The 23829-nt window shown below is 42.0% G+C and overlaps 1 protein-coding gene across 4 annotated transcripts in view; it reads right to left on the minus strand.

The window, feature by feature from the left end:
- MSRA (methionine sulfoxide reductase A) overlaps window positions 1–23829 on the minus strand; it is a 227942-nt gene that overhangs the window by 77485 nt on the left and 126628 nt on the right. For all 4 annotated transcript variants that reach the window (XM_031504479.2, XM_031504481.2, XM_031504482.2 and 1 more), the window contains 2 exons: window positions 19204–19308; window positions 4094–4200 (listed from right to left, as the gene is read on the minus strand). In XM_031504479.2, coding sequence (XP_031360339.1) covers window positions 4094–4200; window positions 19204–19308 — 212 coding nt within the window. The remainder of the gene's footprint in view (window positions 1–4093; window positions 4201–19203; window positions 19309–23829) is intronic.

The following is a 23829-nucleotide window of genomic DNA, read 5'->3' on the forward strand; positions in this document are numbered from 1 at the left end:
AAGAGGAGTAAGCAGGTGTTATTTTTTTATTGACTATTGTATTGCTTTAATAAAAACAATCTCATTTTAAAAGAGCTATTTAACTTCTTCCAGCCAAAAATCACATGAAAAACTGTCTCCCAGGCAAAGCCTGCTCTGAATTCACACAGCACAGATAAAACACAGATGAAGGTTGTGAATTCCCACCGCCAGGCATTCCTTCATGGAATTAACCACTCAGAACTGCAGATCCTAGAGGTCTGTAAACAGCCCTTCCTCCAGCTTTGACAAACACAATCCCGACCACTTCACCTCCTTTGCAGGTTGCTGCTCCAAAGCTCATTGATTTTGGAATGCTTTGGGAAACTCCAGCTTTTCAATCTCTTTCCCGAATACCGAATGTAAAAGTCTTATTTTTGCACCTGAGCGTTTTGTTGGTTTGCTCTCACGTCCTATCAGAGAAAGCTGATGGAAGCTTCCCAGCGTCTGCTAAAGTGCTGTGCTGCAGGGATTGCTGCATCTTCTGCTAATTCCTTGTGTTCCTTATTCCACGGAATGCATCCACCCAAAACCTCTGCTCTGGAGCCAGGCTGGGAGAGCTGGGAGTGTTCCCCTGGAGAAGAGAAGGATCCAGGGAAACCTCAGAGCCCCTTCCAGTGCCTAAAGGGGCTCCAGGAGAGCTGGAGAGGGACTTGGGACAAGGCATGGAGGGACAGGACACAGGGAATGGCTTCCCACTGCCAGAGGGCAAGGTTAGATGGAAATTTGGGAAGGAATTGTTCCCTGTGAGGGTGGCTGGCACAGGTTGCCCAGAGAAGCTGTGGCTGCCCCTGGATCCCTGGAAGTGTCCAAGGCCAGGTTGGACAGGGCTTGGATCAGCCTGGGACAGTGGAAGTTGTCCCTGCTCATGGCTGATCTTTAAGGTCCCTTCTAACCCAAAACATTCTGTGATTGCATGAAAGGGAGGCACTCAGTGCATTCTTACCTTAAAAGCCAGTGATAATGCTTGACAAAATAACTGCAAGGTCTGATTCTGAAAATAAAAATGAATACAAACTTCTTCCCACCCTGATTTCACTCTCTGGATTACAATTGCCTTGATAATTCATTTGAAAACTAAACCCAGCTGAGCAACCATCTTGAAAATTGAGTAACCTCAGGTTCACCTGTATTAAAAAAACCTCAGCTTCAGGCAAAACTGCTCATTCACGGTGATTTCACCAAGGCCTGGCCCTCGTTTGATGTTTTCCTGATTACAGTTCCATTGTGTCACCAATTACAGCAGCAGTATTGTATTACAGTCTCTGGCACCAGGAGCTGACTCCTGCGCTCAGCTCCCTCAGCAGCTCCAGCCCCATGGCTTGATGTGAATTCAGTGCTCTACTGCCACTTCTCAGCTCTCAGAGCAGCTTCAGGAATCAGCAACAAGTTCCACCACTTAAAATAGACGTGACCTGGCAGGATACCTGGGCTTGGGGCACCCTGAGGGTCTCACTCACAGCCTGGTAAGAAATCTGATTATTGCCACTTAAAAGTGAATCCCAGCATCGCTGAGGTTGGAAAAGCACTCTGAGATCATCGAATCCAAGCATCCCCCAGCGCTGCCGAGGCCACCACTGATCCATGTCCCCAGCTGCCACATCCATGCAGCTTTTAAATCCCTCAGGGATGAGGACTCCAACACTGACCTGGGAAACCCATTCCAATGCTTGCTCACCCTTTCTGTGAAGAATTTTTCCCTAATATCCAATCTAGACCACAACTTGGCACAGCTTGAGGCCATTCCCTCTCATCCTGTCCCTGTTCCCCGGAGCAGAGCCCGATCCCCCCTGGCTGTCCCCTCCTGTCAGGAGCTGTGCAGAGCCACAAGGTCCCCCCTGAGCCTCCTTTTCTCCAGGCTGAGCCCCTTTCCCAGCTCCCTCAGCTCCTCCTGGTGCTCCAGCCCCTTCCCAGCTCCATTCCATTCCCCGTACACCAGGAGCCAGTTAGGAAAAAACCCCAAACCTCATCTAGAAAAATCATAATTTTCTGGTTGAAGGCCACTTTTAGGGCTCTTTCAGGCCCTCAGCTCAAACCACATCTAAGTGCACATGCACAATTATTCAGTTAACAAAAAAAAAAAAAAAAAAAAAGACATTCTGATTTTATTTTTCTTCCTTTGCAGTGCCAAAAAACACTGGAGTCACCCATGCACACTGCAGTTATTGTAATATTTGTCAGTCCTTCCTCCCTTGCTGCAGGCACCACTGCTTATCACAGAAAAATTGTGCCTTTCCCACATTTTTATCCATGATTATCTGGCATGTGTCACTGCCAGAAAAGCTTGATATTTATTTTAAATTGCTGCAATAATAAGGAAAGTGGCTGTATTACATTTACATTAAAATAATGGAATGCACAGCATTTAATATGAAAAGGGATTCCTGAACAAATTGTTTGCTCAGTGTGTTTCCCACACAACCATTCCACCGCTCCTGCAATACCCCAGTAGATAATGTTGGAGAATATTGTTGTTAATAATACATGGGAAACACACATCCCTAAGGAATTTCAGTGCATATTTGCTGGGTTTCCTTAGCTGGCAACACCGTCCCTTCCTTCCCCACTTCAGTGCAAAAACAAACTCTACATGTGCTCACTTACAGTTGTGCCTAATTATATAAATGTACTAATTACACACACTTTTCAAAGTAGGTAAATTTTAAATGGTGCCATTAAGGAAATCTATTTGATGATGGAAATTTCTGTAATATCATATTGCAATCTCACACATGGCAATTTTGCTCTCATGTCAGTATTTATTTAATGACAAATAACAGCAGAGGATAATAGAGTTGGGAAAGCAAATTAAAACTGTAAGATTTGCAGGGTGATGTTGGTCAGCAGATGATAAAAGAAAGGAATAAAAGGAATTTTGAAAAGCAGTGGGTCTAAGGTAAATAATCAGTAAAAAGAAGTTTTGAATAATAAATGTCTTCCAAAACCACCAGATAAACACCTGCAGGAGTGACTTATCCCCATCAGAAGCAAATATAAGTCATTGAGCACTTCATTTATACACACAGTTGTCAGATCTGGAAATCACTTACCTGCAGTCCTGAGCACCTCTTTGCACACAAAATAATTCCAAATGCAAGTAGGAACCAGTGCTATGAGCTCACCCAGTCATACCCACACTGGTGGAAAACAAACTGCTGCCTTTTGGGACCTCTGGCTGATGTAAAAAGAGCTTTTTACTTTTAACATCAAGTATACACCAAAACTCCTGGTTCTTTAACATAACACCAGTGAGGTGATTGTATAACTAAATATAATGAACTCCGATTGTCTTTTGGTACTACTTAAGTTTACTGCCCTGATGTCCCATGTGAGTGGGTTTTTTTCATATAAATTAGAATAATTTAATATTTTTCTGCTGCAGAATCTGAATTTTGCAGAGCACTGGGCAGCACCACAGTGCAACAACACTGCAGGATACTAATCCCTCTGCCTTCACTTAAATAATAACGTGGCAGGGAAGAGAAAGAATCCATCTTCCCCAGAAAACAGGGGAAAATTCTGTGTAAGAAAGGGAATTGGTCAATGTTCTCACACACAAATCCTTGCCCTCACACACAAATACTCTCAATAAGTCACAGGCTGTCATTTCAGCCAAGACATTTATGGAAAGCCTTGATAGAAGCATCTCAGAAACATCAGGTGGGTGATCCTGAGTTATCCAGCTCAATTACCAACCAGAAATGTTCAGGAACTTTTGGATCTGGATTTTGGGTTCACCCTTCAGGGTTTGGGGTCCAGAGAAGCTTGAATAGCTTTAAGATCACAGATTTCTGTTCTAGTGAACTCACATTAAATAAATCTGTTGAAGAGACTCAAAATATCTCTGAACAAGGAACTATTTCTCTTTCTGCATGGTTATAAAATGACTCACACAAAAAATAAAATCCTAGAAGTTGGAATTTAAAGCAACTATCATGCAAGTTGGGCATTGGGCTGAGGAGCTGCAACAGCAGCGTGGAGAGTGCAACACACGAGGAGTGATTTTGTGTTAATTGGTGACATCTGTGACCTTGTGCTCACAGGTGAAGTAATTCCACCCCCTGCCCAGTGTTACCTTCTGATATTCTTCCTTGGATCTCAGGGCAGCTTCCATCTGTTCCTGGGAAAAGGTGTAGATGGCCGAGCGATACTGAGTGCCGACGTCGTTCCCCTGCCGCATCCCTGGGGGGACACAAGGCAGGGGGATCAGCTTCCCTCCCTCCCTGGGGCTGGGAGAAGTCCAAAACACCCCCATTCCACAGAATCCCAGCAGGGGTTGGGTTGGGAGAGACCTTCAAGCTCATCTCATTCCAACCCCCTGCCATGGGACACCTCCCAGAAATTCAGGATGTTACATACAGCTGGATTAGCACAGTTTCTGCCATGCACACTCAGCAGGGAGTTTTAGGAAATCTAAGTCTTTGGTTAAAGAGTCCTGAAGGGATTCAATGCTGATATCTCCTTTTAAATGCCATGAAAATTAAATATGAGCATTTTACGGTTCTGTTCCATCACACAATAGTCAAATACAGATGTCAAACCTTAAAAAATTAATCTGCAGTCACTGTAATCACGGCATTCTTAAAAAAATTGATTTTGAACCATGCAAATGGTTACCAAAAAATTGTTGATTTTATCAAGCACTTATAATCTTTCTTGTGCTGTGGAATACAACTTAATGGGAGAAAGGCACAAAATACTTTTGGAGAAAAATAGTTGTTTTAGGAGCAGGCTGCCCAGAGAGCTTGTGGACTCCCCATCCCTGGAGTTCAAGACCTGGCTGGATGAGCAATTTTGGCACCAGAATTTCCTGATATTTCTGCTGATATGTGTGACCTCTTTGAAAGACTTGATGTATGAAGTTGTTCACGTAGAAATTTGCAAAATATGGGATGGATTCTCCCTGCAAAGCTACAAAACACTGGGTCAAAGCAGAGAGGTGACAACTGTCCCCTCAGGTGACAAGCCCAGATTTGATTTGGCGCTGCATTCCTGGGAAGCCATTGCTCATTCCCATTCCCATTCCCATTCCCATTCCCATTCCCATTCCCATTCCCACTCTCTCCAGCCAGCTTTGCTGTGGATTGTTCCCTAAACTCAAACAGCCTCAGAGCAGCTTTAGCATCAAGAATTATCTGGACATGCACTTTTGCAGCTGCACTGGCAGCTTTGTTATCATTGCCTTTCTCCCCTTGTTCCCAATTTTGTGCTCAAGAACCTAACTTTACATTTGGCTGGAATAAAATGTGTTAATTTTGACTTTGCTTAAGAAACTCCAACTTTTTCACTCCTCCAAGTACATCCACACCAGCAGACAGGGTCCTCCCAAAAAACTGCAATCCAAGACAAATTGGAAATCATCAGGATTGGTGTTAGGATTGCCACCAGGCTGTCACAGCCCCTCTGAGGATTCCCATCAATTGTCAGGATTGTGGAGATGAAATGGGAAAGGAAATGGATGTCCTGATATCCCCCTGGCAAAGGACAGAGGGTGGAGAAAGAGCCTGTGGTACTGGAGGGAAAAGATGCCATCAACTCACTAATCCTCATTAAATCATGGATTTATCCCTCTTGGACTCCCCAGGGCAACAAAAAAAAATGATTTAAAGGGAAATACAATAAACAAACAAACACTGCCTGAAATATTTATGAACAACAAGACACAAGAATATTTTTAAATATGTATAAGGATGAAAATTCCATTCAATAACCAACAGTTACATTAAGGAATCTGATTCCAAAACATCTTCTGGAATTTTCTGATGATTTGGGTTATTTTTTAGCTGTTAAAATGTACTATTACAATAAAAACAATAACAATGTTCTTCATCAATACTTAATAGTGGTAAGTGTCACCAGAGGATATTTTGCTCGTTCCTTTGGAAGTTCTTCCAGGATGGCAGAGAGCTCTGGTAAAGCCAGTTTGGGACAAAATGAGGACAGGCCAGGAAAGCTTTAGTTTTGCCAGAATATGTTAATGCTGATTGATGCTTGAGTTTAAGCATTAACATTCTGCAAATCTATTTATTGCTTAACAAACTGTTTAACAACCAACTAGGGAGGAGATTACAAAAATCTCTCGGAGTGGAGGATCACTACAGAGGGTGCTGGTTTCCAGCATGAATTTAGGAGTGTAAGTTTGGTATGAGCTCAGTGCACAGTGCTCTGAGTGAAAAATTCAGATTATTTAATATCTGCATGAGCCACCATGACATAGTATTAGGGAGCCAGTCAGCTTAATGAATTTATTGAAGAGAGCGTTAAGAGGAGAACTGACTCTAAATTAAAAATACATTTCTAGAAGAAAAAAAAAAAAAAAAACAGAGAAATTAGGCTCTTCAGTCTTGCAAAAGTTGTTTAACTTGTAAGGGCAATTGAAAGCCCAAGTATCCAAAATCTAAGTGGGAAATGAGAAAACATCCAAGCAACGAAGAGCACTTATCCCTTGAACAATGCACCTAAAGCTGCATTCCATTCCTGAGGGTTTCACTTTAAGGAAATACATTTTCATAGACTCATAAAACACTTTGGGTTGGAAGGGACCCTAAATATCACCCAGTCCCATCCCCTGCCATGTGCAAAACCTGCCAGTTTAGGGACAGTTTTTAGGATAGCTCCAGGAGATCAGTCTTTTCCTCAAGGATAACAGGGAAATCTGTCAGTAGGACCTGAACCTCCCTTTTGTTCAGGACTGAGATGAAAAACAGGTTCCTTCTTAAAATTGGTAAGAAAATTAATTAACCCTGAGGAATCAGAGAATCACTGTGGGTGGAAAAGGCCTCAGAGATCACCAAGTCCAACCATCCCCCAGCACTGCCAAGGCCACTACTGACCCATGTCCCCAAGTGCCACAAGGATTTTAAATCCCTCCAGGGATGAGGATCCCAACACTGCCCTGGGCAGCTGTGCCAGGGCTGGGCAATCCTTTCCATGAAGGAATTGTTCTCATCCAGATCTATTTCAGTAATATCAGTGGGGCAAGACAGAGACTGGAAAAGGCAAATGATGTATCCCTGACCAGGTGATCAGGAACAAATCCAGCCGGAACAGGAACAAACAGACCTCCGAGGTAACAGCCTGGCACTCACTGCTGAGGTCTGAAACAAAGAAAATCAGCTGATTTGCTGGGAACAGCCAGAAATCCTCTTGTCAAAGAGATGCTTTGATAGAGAGGTTGATTTTAGAACACGAAAGAAAAGCAGAGAATTTGCACTTCTCTGGCAAAACACAAAAATATGTGGAGTTTGGATATGGTTTTGTGATGCCAAAGTATAAAAAAAAGTCCAAAATCCAACAGCCCAGATCCTGTGTGAGCACTGGGCTGTCATTGCAAGCTCTCGTCTCTGGAGAACCAGAGTAGATGAGGGCATCTGCAGCTCCAAATGTGTTCAGATGCTGGGCATGGATCATATTCAGGAATTTCCCTCTGGATGACCAAAGCATCTCCACAGAGCTCAACCCTGACCACTCTGGAGAACATAAAATGTCCCCATTGTGCCAGCAGAGCCCAGAGCACCAATTAACCACAAAAAGCCCTCAAGAGCTGAGCTCTGTTGTATATGAAATGGAAATCTGTGGTGAGAGGATGGTGGCTGGAGAGAAGAGGGGGCTGTGATGAGCTCCCAGATCCTGTCAAAGGAGCAATTCCCAGGTTGAGACTGACATGGAATATAAACTCTCTGTTACTGGGAAAGCTGATATTTGCCAAACTGTAGATAATAGGCAAAGAAATGGCTCTAAAAATGCCTTTCCTACCAACACTTTGGTATCTTCTGATGCACCTGGGTAAGAATGACTTAGTTTTGGACTTCTTCACATTCTTTGGCATCCAAGCAATACATTCTGGCTCTCCTTTGCTTTGAATGACTGGAATATGGGCTGGAATATGGAATCCCCAGCCCTGGAAGTGCCCAAGGCCAGGTTGGACAAGACTTGGAGCAACCTGGGATAGTGGAAGGTGTCCCTGCTCAAGGGCAGGGGGTGGAATGAGATGATCTTTAAGTTCCTTTCCAACCCAAACCATTCCGTGATTCTCTGTTTAATAAAAAAACTTATTTTCCAGTACTATTTTTTTTCTTCAGAAACTGCAAACAAGCAGATTTGTTTCTAAAATGTCGATGTTTAATACATTACCTACAGAAAGCTAAAGCAAAAGACACTTTATTTTATTAGCTAAATCAAGGAATTCTTTCAAAGACTCAACCCTCTAATGACTTGAAAGTAACACTTATACACCACTCCTTATCTTCCCTCCATTTAAAAATAATAAAAAAAAGGTAATGGCATCATCCGTCAACTTTGCTATTCTCGGAGGATCCCAGGCATAATGGAGATAAATGGCTGAGGTCTCTTCGACTCTTCTCTGCCATCCAGTGAAATTTTAAAGGGCAGTTCATAGCTCTTATTTTTATCATAATTTTTCCCATGATTTATAGACTTTTCTGCAGCTGTCACTTATTTTCTTATACCTGCAGCAACCTGAGATACGGATTGGTCATTTTCTTCTCCCCAATCAATCCTTGCTGAGTTAAGACTAATAAAACTCCTTCTTCTAGCTCATCATATCATTATTTAGTAAAAATCAATGGCACCATGTCAGCCTGGTTTGATGTCATCACTCACTCTAATGATTACATCCATACAGCTTAAAAGTTGCCAGGGGAAAGTAAAACTCTTTATGGCACATGATTAAAGGAGAAAAATGTTAATAGGAAAGAATTTCGTTACAGTGCTGTGCATTGAGAGTTCTGGATGATTTTCAAGGTTCTGTGGTGCAGGAAGTATAAATTACACAGAAAATAGTTTCTTCAGGAGGTTTAAAAGAATTAATGAGCTTGTACATAATAAAGAAAAGTTTTACACTGTCAACAAGGTTTAGAAAGTTTTCAATATACACAGTTTTTAGTGTCAAGGAGGAAACTCTGGTTTTGGTCCTCTTTTGGCACTAAAAGATGTTTGAGGTCTTTTCCAACCCAAACTACTCTGTAATCCATATAGCAGTAGCAATACTGCCCCTCTAACACTTCAAATATTTTATCCATATTTTTAAAAACTAGGAATTCTCCAGGAAGGCTTGGTTTAGAAGAAAAGTTCCCTGTATATTCATTATTTATTGATTCCCTCAGAGATAACAATGCATAAATGGATTTTTGAATGTTATTCGACCTTTGAAGGAAGTACATCATCAACCTGAACCCAGAAAAAAAATCCTCAAATATTTGTTTTGGATAAGTGCAACAAAGCTCAAGTATTACCTCAAGTATCTCTGGCAGGCAAAAGTGTTAATCCATTTTTAGTTATTAATTGAAAATTCATATTTACCAGTAGTGCACAGAACAGATGAATAGAACAGTGAATTATGCACATAAATCATCTATAATGGAACTAAACTTATTGTAGGGGACTTTTGCTTTAATCAAACTTGACTTCACTTTAATCAAAAGTTAAATTATTTGGTTTAGGCAGGATTTTAGACATTTTCTCCCATAAACATACATTAGGCTTTTTCAGAGGTACTTTCTCTTAAAAATCTGTCTGGGAGCTGGATGAACTTCAACCTGCTGGAGAAACTGTAGAGGAAACCACAAAGATGCTCCAAAGCCTGAAGCTCCTTGGGATCCAAGCTGGGAGAGCTGTGAATGTCCAGGCTGGAGATGAGAAGGATCCAGGGAAACCTCAGAGCTCCTTCCATGTCCTAAAGGGGCTCCAGGAGAGCTGGAGAGGGACTTGGGACAAGGCATGGAGGGACAGGACACAGGGAATGGCTTCCCACTGCCAGAGGGCAGAGATGGATGGGATATTGGGAAGGAATTCTTCCCTGTGAGAGTGGTGAGGCCCTGGCACAGGGTGTCCAGAGAAGCTGTGGCTGCCCCTGGATCCCTGGAAGTGTCCAAGGCCAGGCTGGATGGGCTTGGAGCAACCTGGGATAGTGGAAGGGGGTGGGATGAGCTAGTTCTTAAGGTCCCTTCCAACTCAGACAATTCTGTGATTCAATGAACATGGGAATTTTTATCAGTATTTATTGGTGAAGCTGGAACTGAGGGTTGGTTTAGGCAACCAAAACTGACCAAACATTGATGCCTCATTTGAGTCAACTTTGTTGACCAGTTCTTCCCACACCCGTGGTAGCTGAGCCACTCCATGCCCATGGAAACATCTAAATTTAAGTGGATTTAGCTCAGCCTTTATCCCTCCTAGAAATGCTAGTGAGACAAGACTGCCTGGAGATCTTGAAAGCCTTCAATCCCAAATAAATTGCATGTAGCAGGGATGTGTAGAAGAGATTGGAGGACAGGACAAAGGGCAGAAATGAGCTCCACATTTTCTAACTGCTGGAAAACAGGAATAATACCCAAAAAAGCATTTGATATGGCAAAGGCACTTCTGTTTGGGCATCAGAATCAGGCCCTCATTGCTGATTTTCTTCAGGGATTAACTTTGCTATGATGTTACCAAAAGCTGGACAACAACTGATGATGGGCAAAAACATAATTAAGAAATGCAGGGATTCAGACCAGTTACCACATGGGCTCAGCTATGGAACCACACAGATTTGCTTTATTTTTCTTCATGTGCCTTCTCCTTTCTCTTTGTTTATCTGCTGTTCATTAGTGCCTTGCCTCAATTTAGGCATTTGCCAGCACTATGAATCCAAACCCACTCTGATCCACCAGGTGCTGTTGCAATAGTAATAAAAATAATTAGTGATAATAAAAATAATAGTGTTGTCATTTGCTTTTATCAGCAGATAAGCTCATGGGACACTGCTCTCTCAAAACACAGACAAGTGTGCTCTTATAAATATGCACAAGGAAATTGCAGGCAGAGAAAAACAGTCATTCATTGAAAATATTGTTGTTCAGAGGAGAGTCAGCTTTGACCTCTTGTACCTAATTATACACGAAAACAAAGATTAAAAGCCTACTAATAATCACCATAAACTATGATTAATGATGCCACGCTTCAGTGCCTCAGATTTCCAGACCCAAGTACAGTAAATTCACTATTATTTGAAGAAGAAAACAATGTTTGGTATCTCTTTGTTTTGACTTTATCTATTGTTTTCCTTGCCTAAGGATTAGGAACAATCCATCAAAAAATTCTGCAGAAACAGACTTTCTAAGGTTGCCCTCTCCTAATTCTACAAATACATGAAAATTTAGATGCTGTTATTCCCGCCACATTCCTGTCGGCTTCATGGATAGAACCACGGCATCATGGAATGGTTTGGGTTGGAAAGGACCTTTAGAGATCATCTTCTTCTTGTATCACAGAATCACAGAATATTCTGAGTTGGAAGGGACCCACATGATACTGTATTACATATATATATATATATATATATATATATATATATATATATATAAAATACATAATCTAATTCTTCCTTATATCCAGTATAAACCTCACCTCCCTCAGGTGGATTCATGTTTCCCACAGTGCCAGAGTTTTAATTTTCAGTAGTTCTGGGGAAATGGTCCACACATCCTTGTCAGGTGTAAAATAAAGGGCCTAAAAGCAGTTGAACGAGGAATTCAGAGCCCAGAAGAACTTTTGCCCTTGATCCAGAATTGATTCAGCACCACTCACTTCCAAATTCAAAGTGTTCAGCCCACCTCAGCAACCACTGCTCTGGTTAATAATCCCCTTCATTAAGAAAGATGAAGGGAAAACATCATCTCCTAAACTGCAAATATAGGTCAGGAAAAGTCTATTCTAATTTATATAGATAAGAAGAGTCTAACATGCAAATTAGGGCATGGCAGCTGAAATTTCTGGGGATTCAAAGCAGCCTAATAACACCTATTTATTTTTAATGCCTGTTTACTCCTGGAGAAACACAAAGAGTGGGAGCAACAAAACACAAGATTTCGGTTCAGGGAGGAGATGAAGCTGCATTCTCAAAGTACAACTCTGGCAAAGACTTTACTACTTTAAAAAAAATACAGACCACAGGTATTTTGGAGGTAGTTTTGAGCAGAGTACTAAATTCATTGTTTGTGGGATGAGTCAGCATCAATCAACTGTCCCTCCAATGGGACTTCATAGGAAAGAGCAGGAATTAGAAGAAGACAACAGAAAGACTCCTATAAAACAACCCAGTTCTACTCTTGAGTGTCCATCCCTGCAGGAACCACCTCACATTTATCTTTATTGTGTCCTGGCACATCGATTTCCATGGCTTTTGCTAATTTATCAACACAGAACTGTGCTTTATTCGCTTCCTTCAAGAGCCTCCCAGCAATGTCTGTACCACTGATTTAATTAGCATCCTCCTTACTGTATCCTCTGAGTCATTAATGAAAATATTGAGGAGTATTGGACCAAGAATGGCTCCCTGAGGGGCTGGTAATTCTATTTTGAATATATTTAATATGCCTGGTGACAATAGATTTTATATTTCTACTGGTTTTTGTTACACCTTGTAATAATGCTGAGACCATCAAGGCTCTTAATAACATTTGAAATACACTACAAAAGTGCTTTAATCTGAGACTCACAAATCTCTCTCAAATTATAAAGGGAAGCGAGTTACAAAAAATGTAAAGGCAAAGCATAAAAACGGTTACATTTTACAGGGAGAGATTATTTTTTCCCCTTTAATCTCCAAATGGAGTTCCAGGCCTGTAGCAGAATACCAAATGTTGGTTTAGGGTGGCTGCAGCGTTTTTTATGTGTACAGCTGTTCTTCCACTGGTATAAGTAGACACATCTGCTCATTAGCAACACAATGTCATTTCTAGTGTCTAATTTTAATTATTTGCAGATGATAGATTCCTTATGCAATGTCTAAAAAAAGTACAGGCCTTCAAAGCTGGGGAGAAATAAATATCCCCTCTGCAAGCAAACTGGGTCAGCACAACAAAAAGCAGATATTAATCTGGAGAATTCCTGTATCAGCACCAAGGCTAAATGCCAGCGTGTTTGGAAGGTCACAGGGAAGAGAAATGGCTCCTACATTTCTTCTTTATCGTGGATACACAAGACATATGGACTGAGAGATGTTCTGAACAAGTCTGGCAGGTGATGAGTTTGTTGTAGGACAGATGGTCCTCAACTGCTGGAAAAACATCAGCCCTGCTTCCATTTCCTGCACAAACACGGGCAAGATAAGGACTTGTCCCTGACAGGAAAGGGGGAATGAGATGCCTCACAATGATTTTGGCTCTCTGGGTATGCACAATGGATCAACAAGGCTGCAGACGAAATTCCAGCAGCCCCTGAGCAGCAGTGGCCACAGGTTTGTCCTTCAAACCTGTGACCAAAAGTCACAAGAGTGACCAAAACTGTGGAGTGCTGGCTTCTTCTCTGCCACTAGCTCAAAAATCCAAACATAAAGACAGAAGGAATTAAAAATTATGAGATTTGTGGACAACAGGCACTCACCACAAGGAATTGTAGTTGTACCCAAATTGTTTCCTTTGGGTTGGAAATGATTGGGTACTTCTGAGGAATGTGGGGAGCAGAACTACCCAAACAAGCATCTGGTTTGGACTGTGCTCAGGAAAGAACAGAGCTGAAGAAGACAAGTGGATTTTTCATTTCTCCCAAACACGTTTTCACAGAATCACAGAATGGTTTGGGTCCAACAGGACTTAACGATTATCTTGTTCCATCTCCTGCCATAGACAGTGACACCTTCCACTAGACCAGGCTACTCTAAAAAGAAATTAGTTTTGTTGTCTGCTTGACTTTTGTACAGACCAGGAAAGCAAGAAGGAGCCTTTCTTTAAAGTCACCTTGAACTGGCTGAAATCCCTGATAGATTAAGGGCTTCACCACACACAGGTCATGAGAATTTCAAGAATAAAGCCCTTTACAGGACTCACATTTGCACATTTTGCCAAACACTCTTCTCTGGTATCAGATTGATTTTTCCAAAGGTCTGGAGAAATAGTTTCTGACACCCCCACAAAGAGCAGCCAAACTTCCTGATCTGATCCAATATGACACATTCCTCCCTAACCAGGATCACAGCGGGGTTTGGAATTGGCTCAGGCACTGCAGGTCAGTGCTGATGCCAGAAGGGTGATCCCACCAGCATTCCTGCTCCTGGCAATTTAAATCCTGGCTGGAAACCACATTTTACTTCCATTCATGCAGGGTTAATTTTCAGCCTGAGCAGAGAACTTTTTGATTGCCAGAGTCAACACAAACAAAGAGCTTGTATCTGGCTGAAAGGTCGAGGAGGAGAAAATCACCCTTTTCCTAACAGAGAAGTCAAATACTACTTAACAGAAATTGTGCCACTACAGAAGAGGCACAAAACTGATGGGCTGAAAGTCCAAGTCCCTCTGTATAGGCAGCAAGGAGGTGCCAGCAGGACCATGGTCAGGATGCAACTAAGGAGACAGTCAGGCTTACATTCTAAAAAAGTCTGGAAAGCTCTGAGGATGGCCCCATTAAAAAAACAGGCAATACAAGCCTTGCCCTACACCTCTGAAAACATTAAAAAAATAAAATTATCTACAAAGATTTTTTTTTGCAGTATTTTTGGCATATCCCATTCATCCCTCTTTTCTGTATCAATGACAGAGAAACAACATCTCGAGCACTTACAGAGCCATCCAGAGCAATCCTCTTATAGATCAGACCATCCCTGGGAGAGTAGGAATGCTGAGCAGGGCACTGGAGGCTGAGCAGAGATGACAGCCATATGCCACTTGGCAGAAGTCAGGGGGTTGTTTGTTGCTTTTTCAGTCTCCCAATTCTAATGAATTATAAAACAGAGCCTAAATTAAAAGTCAGGAGGACTTTGTCAGGGCCCCACACTTTGGAGATGCTCATCGGGGAGGAACTCTTTCAACTGTTTAATTTGATCAAAGGTTCCTGCTTTTCAATTGACTTCTGTGCACTCCAGAGCTTCCCTAAACAAGAGCCAGGCTCCTTCCCAGGGACAACTTGAATCCCAGTGAGGTGTCAGTCTCTTCTAAAGCACAACTGCTTGGAAAGCAGGAGTTTTTGAATATTAATACACTCATACAATGATAAACTATAGTACTGGCAGTCTGTATTCTTCAGCTACTTGGTACCAACTAAACCAATACTGAAAGGTCTTAATCTGCCACAGAATGTACATTTTTGGTGTTTATTGACATCAGAACAATGAGACAAGTCCATTATCTCTGCTGGGGGTAGAAGAGGTGAAATAGTGTTACCCCAAATTCTGGAAAAACATCAAACACACTGAGCTTTTGTATTTTTTACTGAGAGCAGTACTCAAGAAGTTCAGTGCTTGCTGTATGAGACACCGGATTCACCCAAAGATTGTGCTGAATTTCATGAACAAGAAATCTTCTCATTTACCTCCTTAGTCAAAATCTTCTCATTGACAGACTGAGTCCTGCATTCCCACAAGGCTGCCTGAATAAAACTCACTGTGTGCACACAGCTCAGCCACAAAGGAGAAAAACATTGCAGGTCAGAGAGGTAACTCTCACTTCCAGTGTCTTTACATAAAACCACATTTCCCACAGCCAGCTAAAAACAGGGAGTAGGTACAAATCAAGGCAAAGAAAGAATCCCAACTTAGATACCTTCTACCATCCCTATGTCAGAAAACAGAAATTTGACACTGGGACCTGTGGTTCAGGTATTTCTCAAATCAAGAAATATGAATGAGGTGTGAAGAGCTTTGCAAAATTCTTGGACTGAGATTAGAACAGCAATATCATAGAATCACAGAATCATTTACTTTGAAAGAGATCTCCAAGACTTCCAATCTCCACCTTGTCACCAGCCCAGAGCACTGAGTGCCATGTCCAGTTCCAGTGTTCCTTGGGCACTTTCAGGGATGGGGACTCCAACAGGAAGGGGACAGCCCCTTCCAAAGTTTGGCAGCCCCTTCCTTGAAGAAATTCCTCCTGGCATCCAACCTCCCCTGGTGCAGCATTAAGGAACCATAAAAATACCCAGGTAAAGCAACCCGTTCAAGGGTGGGGCGTGCAAAGTCTTCTGAGAACAATTCCATCTTTTCCAGGGGTAACGTGATGCTCTCACTTTGGGCAAATTATTATGGAAGAACCACGTGGAAATTCTATTGATACAAGCTTAGATGAAGGTTTGGGACTGTTTCCACCAAGCACTGCCGTGCCACACAGATGCCTGACACAGTTGTGAAGGACTCGGGTGTGCCCACGGGTCGGTGTCACATGGAGACAGGAGCTCATTCCCAGAAGGAATTCAGTCACATTAGCACGGCCTCCTGCCTGGGCTAATTAGGTGATATTTCCCAGCTGCCAAAAATCCAAGAGTGAATCACACATCTGCCACATCCATCCTTCTGAAAGCACAGACTGGAACGGTGCTGAACTTCAGTTGTATGAAGATATAAAGACATAATGTCATGATTTTACTTTGGTTTAGAGCCAGAAAAAATCATAAATTCAGCTGATGAATTTTTCTGACCCGTTATCACAACTACTACACTTCATCCACATATCAGTGTGCCCAGATAATAAACTTTAGTCATCCTAAAGCCCTGAAGTCCTTCAGGCACTTCCCTGTTCTCAGTAGGCCACAGACTGAGCCCCACCACTGCCAAAGTCAAGACAGCAGACATGACAAAAGATTGACTAGGTGGGTGTTGTCCAAATTGTTTCAGTGGAAATCCACTTCTCATACCTGGAAGATGAAGAATCATAAATTCCTGACCATCAGTTCCCAGCTCTGTCAATCAGGATGAATCCAAACATATGAGTAAGACACGTGGACCAATTGTCCTGATGTACCAAAAAAACAGCTCATAAAAGTCATGGAAACCCAAAATGGTTTGGGTTTGAAGGGATTGTAAAAACCATCTTACTCCACCCCCTGCCATAGGCAAGGACAACTTCCACTATCCCAGACTGCTCCAAGCCCCATCCAATCTGGCCTTGGACAATTCCATGGATCCAGAGGCAGCCACAGTTTCTCTGGACACCCTGTGCCAAGGCTTCAGCACCCTCAGAGACAATAATTCCTTGCCAATATCCCACCTAAACCTACTCCCTTACAGTTTGAAACCATTTTTCTTTTCCTGTCACTTCAGGCCCTTGTAAATATTACTCTCCATCTTTCCTGTAGGCTCACTGTAGGCACCTGAAGGCCTCAATGATTTCACCCTGAGGATTCTCTTCTCCAGGCTGAAAGAAAGAAGCCACCCTCTGGTGATGGCAAATTTCTGATAATCCAAAGAAAAAAAGAGCAAGAAAATTATCCGAAACCAAAAACGGGTAGGACAGGAAGAAAAATTCTTTCATAAAATTCTTTCTACAAGGAAACCAGGAAGGCCCAGCAGTGTGATTTGAGGGTGGGGATTGTCTTAGAATCACACAATCCTGGAATGGTTTTGAAGACACCTTAAAGATCACCTCGTTCCAACCCCCTGCCATAGGAAGGGGTCTTTCTCAATGCAGAGCTCCAAGTTTTTCAGGAATTGTGCAGATGAATTATCCTGAACACAGCTCTAAAGGAGGGGGTTGGAAAGGGAGGCTCATAAATCAACAGTACGGGCCACCGCATTCGACAGATTCACAGGATTCCTTCTCCTGACTTGGATCAAGCTCCTCTTTTAAAATGATGGATTATCCCATCTGAAAGACTCGAAAGGACGGTGATGGAAAAAGACTCCAATGTTTAATTACACTGAGGGATGTGAAGCTGCTTCATTCCACAGTGGAGCTTTCCAAACTCCAGCTCCCAGCTACTGCAGCTTGTTCTGGTTTATTTGTGTCAGCTGCTCAACCTGTCACAGGTACCTGCAAGGATGACTTGATACTGCAATCACAGAACATCTTGAGTTGGAAGAGACCTACCAGGATGATTGGTCCAATTCCTTGGGGTCTCCTAGGACACCCCAAAAATCCCACCCTGTCCCTGAGAGCATTGTCCAAATGCTCCTGGAGCTCTGGCAGCCCCAGGGCTGTGACCACTCCCTGGGGAGCTGTTCCAGTGCCCAACTACCCTCTAAAAGAAGAACATTTTCCTGATATCCAACCCATCCCACCATGACATGGTGTTCTCCTTCTTTGATGTGTTTATTCCCAGCACTAGGGCAGTTTTCTGCACTCTATATCTTTTTTTATCCTTCAAATCCTCAGCAATATTTCCATAGATCCCTGGGACGGCAACAGAGGAACTGCACAAAATATTCTGATTTCCTGTCCCTGCAGACAGAAAATTCCTGACTCAAGCTCTTTCTATACAGGCAGAAGTTGCAATAACCACTTTGGGCTCGATGGAAGACCCTTATCCACAATAGTCCCTGGATCTCTCTTTGAGTTTCTCTTTTCCAGGATGGTATCACATTTTGGAGGTATCATCTGCAGTTTTTTTTTTGTTCCCAGATGCAGTAACAAGTGGCATAATCACGATGGCTGTTCAAATATTGAAATTAGTTACTTGTGTGCAGCGTTTCTGGGAAATGGGAGAAGGGATGAGGTTTATTGGAGCTCTATAAACATGCAAAATGTTTTCCGCACACAGTTTCCCATTTCTGTTTGCACAGATGTGGGTCGTGTCAGCACAAAACCTCTGCCAAGAAGGATAAATTAAATCCAAAGGTTTGGATAAGGCAGATAAGTAGAATGATCCACTGGTGCCTCTGCATAGCATCTCTAACCCCTTTTTGCTCCCTTTTTCTAATCACAAAATATACTCAGTACTGTTGAAAAATGTAAAATCCCAAGTTGCGATGAAGGATAAAGGGCCTGGGTAGAAATGAAATAAAATAAAGTAAAATAAATTAAAGCAAAATCAAATAAAATAAGGTTTAATTAAATTAAATTAAATTTTAAAAAAAACCAAAATAAAATAAAATAAAGCAAAATAAAATAGCATATAGAATATAAGATAGAATAGAATAACAGAAATTTTGAAGTTGCAAAGAGATAGACTCTAATTGAAGAGACAAAAGAAATTACAGAATAAATTGTCATAATCAAAGTTGAAGAGAATTTTCCATTGTCTCCCGTGCCACTCTGTGGGAATTTTCCCAGCCCAGGCAGCTGTAAGGGAGGAGGGGCACTCAGAGCTTCTGTGCTCCCATTCTCCCTCTCCCTCTCTTTCTCTGTCAATAAATGTCTGCAATCATATTCCTGAGCTCCAGTGTGATTTCAAGGTTCATCTCTTCCATGCAGCTCAAACACTAATTATCCCAGCTGTAATTAGTAAGATAATTAAATACTGGCTCGCTCATCACTCTACCTTGTGTCGGGTCATGATTCTCCCAGAAGACCTTGAGCAGTTGCTCAAAGCTGATGTTTTGTGGCTCGAACACCACCCGGACGGCCTCGGTGTGCCCAGTTCTGCCTGCAAATTCAAAATAAAATCAGATTTTAGCAGTGACAATTAGCCAGAGCACACTCAGGGTTTTGTCTCTGCGATTGCAAGCACAGTCCTTTGGTTTTGTTTCATGTTTTCCTAAAAATACTCTGATTTAGCACCATTTATTACTGATCTTTTTTGCACAATATCCTATATTTATGTCAGCTCTGCTCAATCTGTTTGTTCGGACAGGGCCATCATGAAATGCAGAGAGATGAGAAATAATGACGTTATTACAGCAGTGTGTTAGCTTAAGAAGAAAAAATTAATAATTCTAACAAATATATAACTGAAAACCAGCAAAATATTTTAAATATTCTAAATAGAGCACTAAAATATGAAAAATTTTATGTCTAAGATGCCTTGACTGTGTTTTGTTTCTGTGGAGATATGGATAATATAATTGATAGTGAAATAATTATCATTACTATAAAATATCAATAATATTGATGATGATAAAAACAAATGTCAAGGGTGTGCTTACACAAGATAATACAAATAATTCCAAACTGCTTCACAATATCCAACAGGCTCAAAAGTGTCAAAGAACGTCTGGCTGAACTTCAAATTCTATGACAGCAGAAATACAAGGAAGATTAGCAGATATTACAGCACTTACAAAACCATTATTTCTATTTTTCATTTACACTTTGAATATTTTTTTTCATTTCTAATCTGTTTATGACTCACAATATTATTGAAAGATCCAACATGATCTGGATATGTAATTAATTTAAATTTTAATTAATAGTGATATTGATGAGTTCTCAGACTTCTCAGGTGACAGTCCACTGCACAAAGTGCATTTGATGTTTTATATATGTTTTATATTTTATAATTTAAAAATGAGACATTTTTGTTGCCATTACCTATTCATGAATGGGGGAAAAGAATCCCATCCTTCAATTAAATCATAAGAAGTAAATATCAAAAGAATAAACTCGATCTGCCTTTTGCTGGGGACATATTAAGCTCCTTGATCACATTAGGGAGGATTTTATTTAATTTACACCAGCACAAACTCCAGATTTATTCCAGTAATTTCAACAGAATCAAGGAATTCCACAGAGGGTGAATCTGGCCCAGTGATGGCTCCTGAATGAGCTGACCCCAACAAGAAAAATCAGACTCTGTGAGTAACTGAGGAGGATTCAGTAGAGGCATGAGGAGAAATATGAATTTTAAAAAACTAGAGAGAAATAAAAAGGAGGCTGGGAAATATTAAAGAGCCATGATGGGGTAAAGTGTGACAGCATTTTATCAGTTAATGGAGCAGCTGAAACAAAGCCTAAACGAGGCACAGATAAAAGGGATTTGAAAGACTGGGATTAAATTTAGTCTGGAATGCAGAGGAGTAAAGGAGGACACATCTGAGATACCTGTAGTCTAGATTTGATAAAATCAAATTGCTCCCTATCTCAACGTAGCAAAGATCTGCTCAGTGAGACGAAAAGAGAATATCCAGGTTTCCTGGGAGCTGGAGTGAAGCCAAGTGCCCCTGTCCTGCAGGATGTCCCCAGATGTGTCCAAATTCCTTTTTGCCTTTTACAGTGCAGGGAAGCACCTCATTACCTGAAGCCAAATTCGGATGGTGGGAAGCAGGAAGGATCATCCATTCAGCAGAATAAAAACACAAGTTAGAGATAACTGGCTTAACAATGAAGTGAAATGGTCTTCAACAAGAGCTGACGGCCAGCTTAGGTCAGGGATGGAATTTATTCCAGATTTTGTGGTTTAATGTGGTCCATCATCAAAAATAATTAATATTGGTAGTGCCCAAATTGGGACTTTTGCTGTAGCTTGAGGGAAAAAAGGAGAAAGCATGACCAGCTCTGCGTCCAGCTTGCTCGAGCCAACATTGTTCTTGTCAGTCACGCAGGTGCAGGGCAGGTGTGGCATATCTCTGGGGGTGTGGCACAGCAATTTGATCAGAAAGTGGGTGTGGCACACCTCTGTGGGCGTGGCACAGCTATTTGAGCCGTAAACAAGGGCGTGGCATGTCTCTATGGGTGTGGCACAGCAATTTTCGTGGCAGTTTGTGCACGCAGGGTTGCGAGTTTCCTCCTGCTAGCGGGGATTTTAGTTTGTTGTTTGCTGTGGTTTGGTTGGTTGGTTGGTTTTGGAGGTTTTTTTGGTTTTTCTGGTAGTCATGGTTTTTACATTATCAAAAACTTCAGTTAGTGAAAGTGTATGTAACCAAATGGAACCCTCCAAAAAGGATGTGTCTGTCCAGACCCCTTCCTGTGCAGAGTGTTTGAGCTTATCAGGTCTGGATGTTCCAGAAGAAGCCTACCTGAGGTGTGAACAGGAGAACAATCTCCTTTTGCTGGTGGCCAAGCTTAGGGAGGAAGTAGAAAAGCTAAGGACTATTAGGGAAAGTGAAAGGGAAATAGATTGGTGGGGTTCTGCCCTTCCATCCTTGAGGGAGGCCCACCAGGAGTCGAAGGACTCCCATGCCTCCCCCTGTCAAGCAGTAGGAGCACACACCTGGTGGATGAAGGGGAGTGGAAATGGGTCGAGGACGTAACAAGAATTCCCCCAACCCCCCTCACCTACCAAGGTACCATTTCAGAATAGGTTTGAGGCCCTGGGTGAGGAGGGTCAGCCAGATGACGTAGAAGAAAATCATCTGCCCAGTGAGCTCCCAATTACACTTCGTCTGTCGCACAGATCACCACCTCTGACATCAAAAAGAAAAGAAGGGTAATCGCAGTGGGTGACTCCCTTCTGAGAGGAACAGAGGGCCCCAGATATCAATCAGGTCTGCTGCTTCCCTGGGGCCTGGGTATGGGATATCACTGAGAGACTTCCCAGGCTGATTCAACCCTCTGATTGTTACCCACTGCTGATACTCCAAGCTGGCAACGATGAGATTGAAAAGAGGAGTGTCAGGGCAATTAAAAGGCACTGGGTCAAGTGGTTGACAGGGCAGGAGCACAGGTAGCATTCTGCTCAGTCCCTTTGGTGGCACAGAAAAATGATGAAAGGAATAGCAGAGACCACACTTATCAACAAGTGGCTCAAGAGTTGGTGTCATCAGCAGAATTTTGGGTTCTTTGATCATGGGGCAACTTTTCTGGCACACGGCCTGCTGGAACTGGATGGGCTCCATCTCTCTGTTAAGGGCAGAAAGATTTTAGCTCAAGAATTGGCAGAACTCATTGAGAGGGCTTTAAACTGGGTTTGAAGGGGGAAGGGGATGCAGCTGGTCTCTCTGGAAGCAGGCCCAAGGATAGTAAGCCTGAGTTAGGGGTGAAATCAGTAACCCAGCAGTGGTGGATTCACTATCCCTACATGTGTTTAAAAAAGGATTGGATGTGGCACTCGGTGCCGTGGTTTAGTTGAGGACTCAGGGTATGGATTGGACTCAATGATCTTGAAGGTCTCTTCCAACCTAGTGATTCTGTGTGATACTGTGTGTGATTGTACAACTAAAGTGAGATTAAAGAGTGGCTTCTGACTTCAGTATTTTTATTTTTTGTAAGCCAACATGAAGCTTATGAAAGGTTTTTATCACTAAGGAGCAAATTACTGGTCTAAAATGTACAGGTTTAGACCACAGGAAAGTTTCCTAAAGAACTGAAAAACAACAGAGGCTTTACCTTTCCTCCCAACTGAAACAGCAATTACACCTTGTCAACACTGCCTGCTCCTGCTAATCCAGAAGTTCAAAGGATCAGCCTCCTTTTTTTTCCCAGCATAAGGAAATAATGGTACTCCTCTGAGAACTATAGCCTGACCTCATGAAAAATATCCTCAGATGTGTGGCTAAGGGACTGTTAGAATAGATTTAAAATCAATATTCACCCTCAGGGGAAAAGAAAGGAAGTAATGCTGCTGGTCCTAGCAGATTCACCTCTCATTTTCCTCAAAGCCTTTCCACAATACAGTGGATTTTCTTTCTGCTGTGGCTATTCCTAATAACAATCTTGGCATTGGTGAATTTTTGCATTAGGCTTGAGTCTGACTATGAACACAGAATAATCCCATTTTGTTTGTGTCACACGCTTAGTAAATCCAATGCCAAAAGAACACAACATCAACCCAGCTCACTACTCATCTTTATGGTGAAAAAACAATTTAAATATTTCGAATCAAACCTTGTTTTGTAAGAGTTATTAAAATTGAGAGGTAGCAATCAAAGAGAAACAATAAGCCCACTTGTTCTCCAAAAACCCGCGTGTCTTTAACATTCAACAGCCTGACACTGAGGAGCTGAAAGGATTTCAAATTAGTGAGTGGGAGATGTGATTCTCTCAGTGACATCCAGCTCTTCACCTTAGTGCCTCCTTCAGAATTCCTCCTGAAATGTCCACTTATATTGTCAGAGAGTCACAGTGTCCTCAGTTCACCCACTGCTTTTAATTAGCAGATCTTTAATATCCCACAGCAAAAGTTTGAACGAGTATGAACATTTCTAGAACCCTCAATGCCTGGATCACATTTTTTAAATAATTTATGGAATTATAAATATAATTCCACGTGCTGCTCACTGTGCAAACAGAA

Source organism: Lonchura striata, chromosome 3, assembly GCF_046129695.1.
Source record: "Lonchura striata isolate bLonStr1 chromosome 3, bLonStr1.mat, whole genome shotgun sequence".
NCBI classification, from domain to species: domain Eukaryota; kingdom Metazoa; phylum Chordata; class Aves; order Passeriformes; family Estrildidae; genus Lonchura; species Lonchura striata.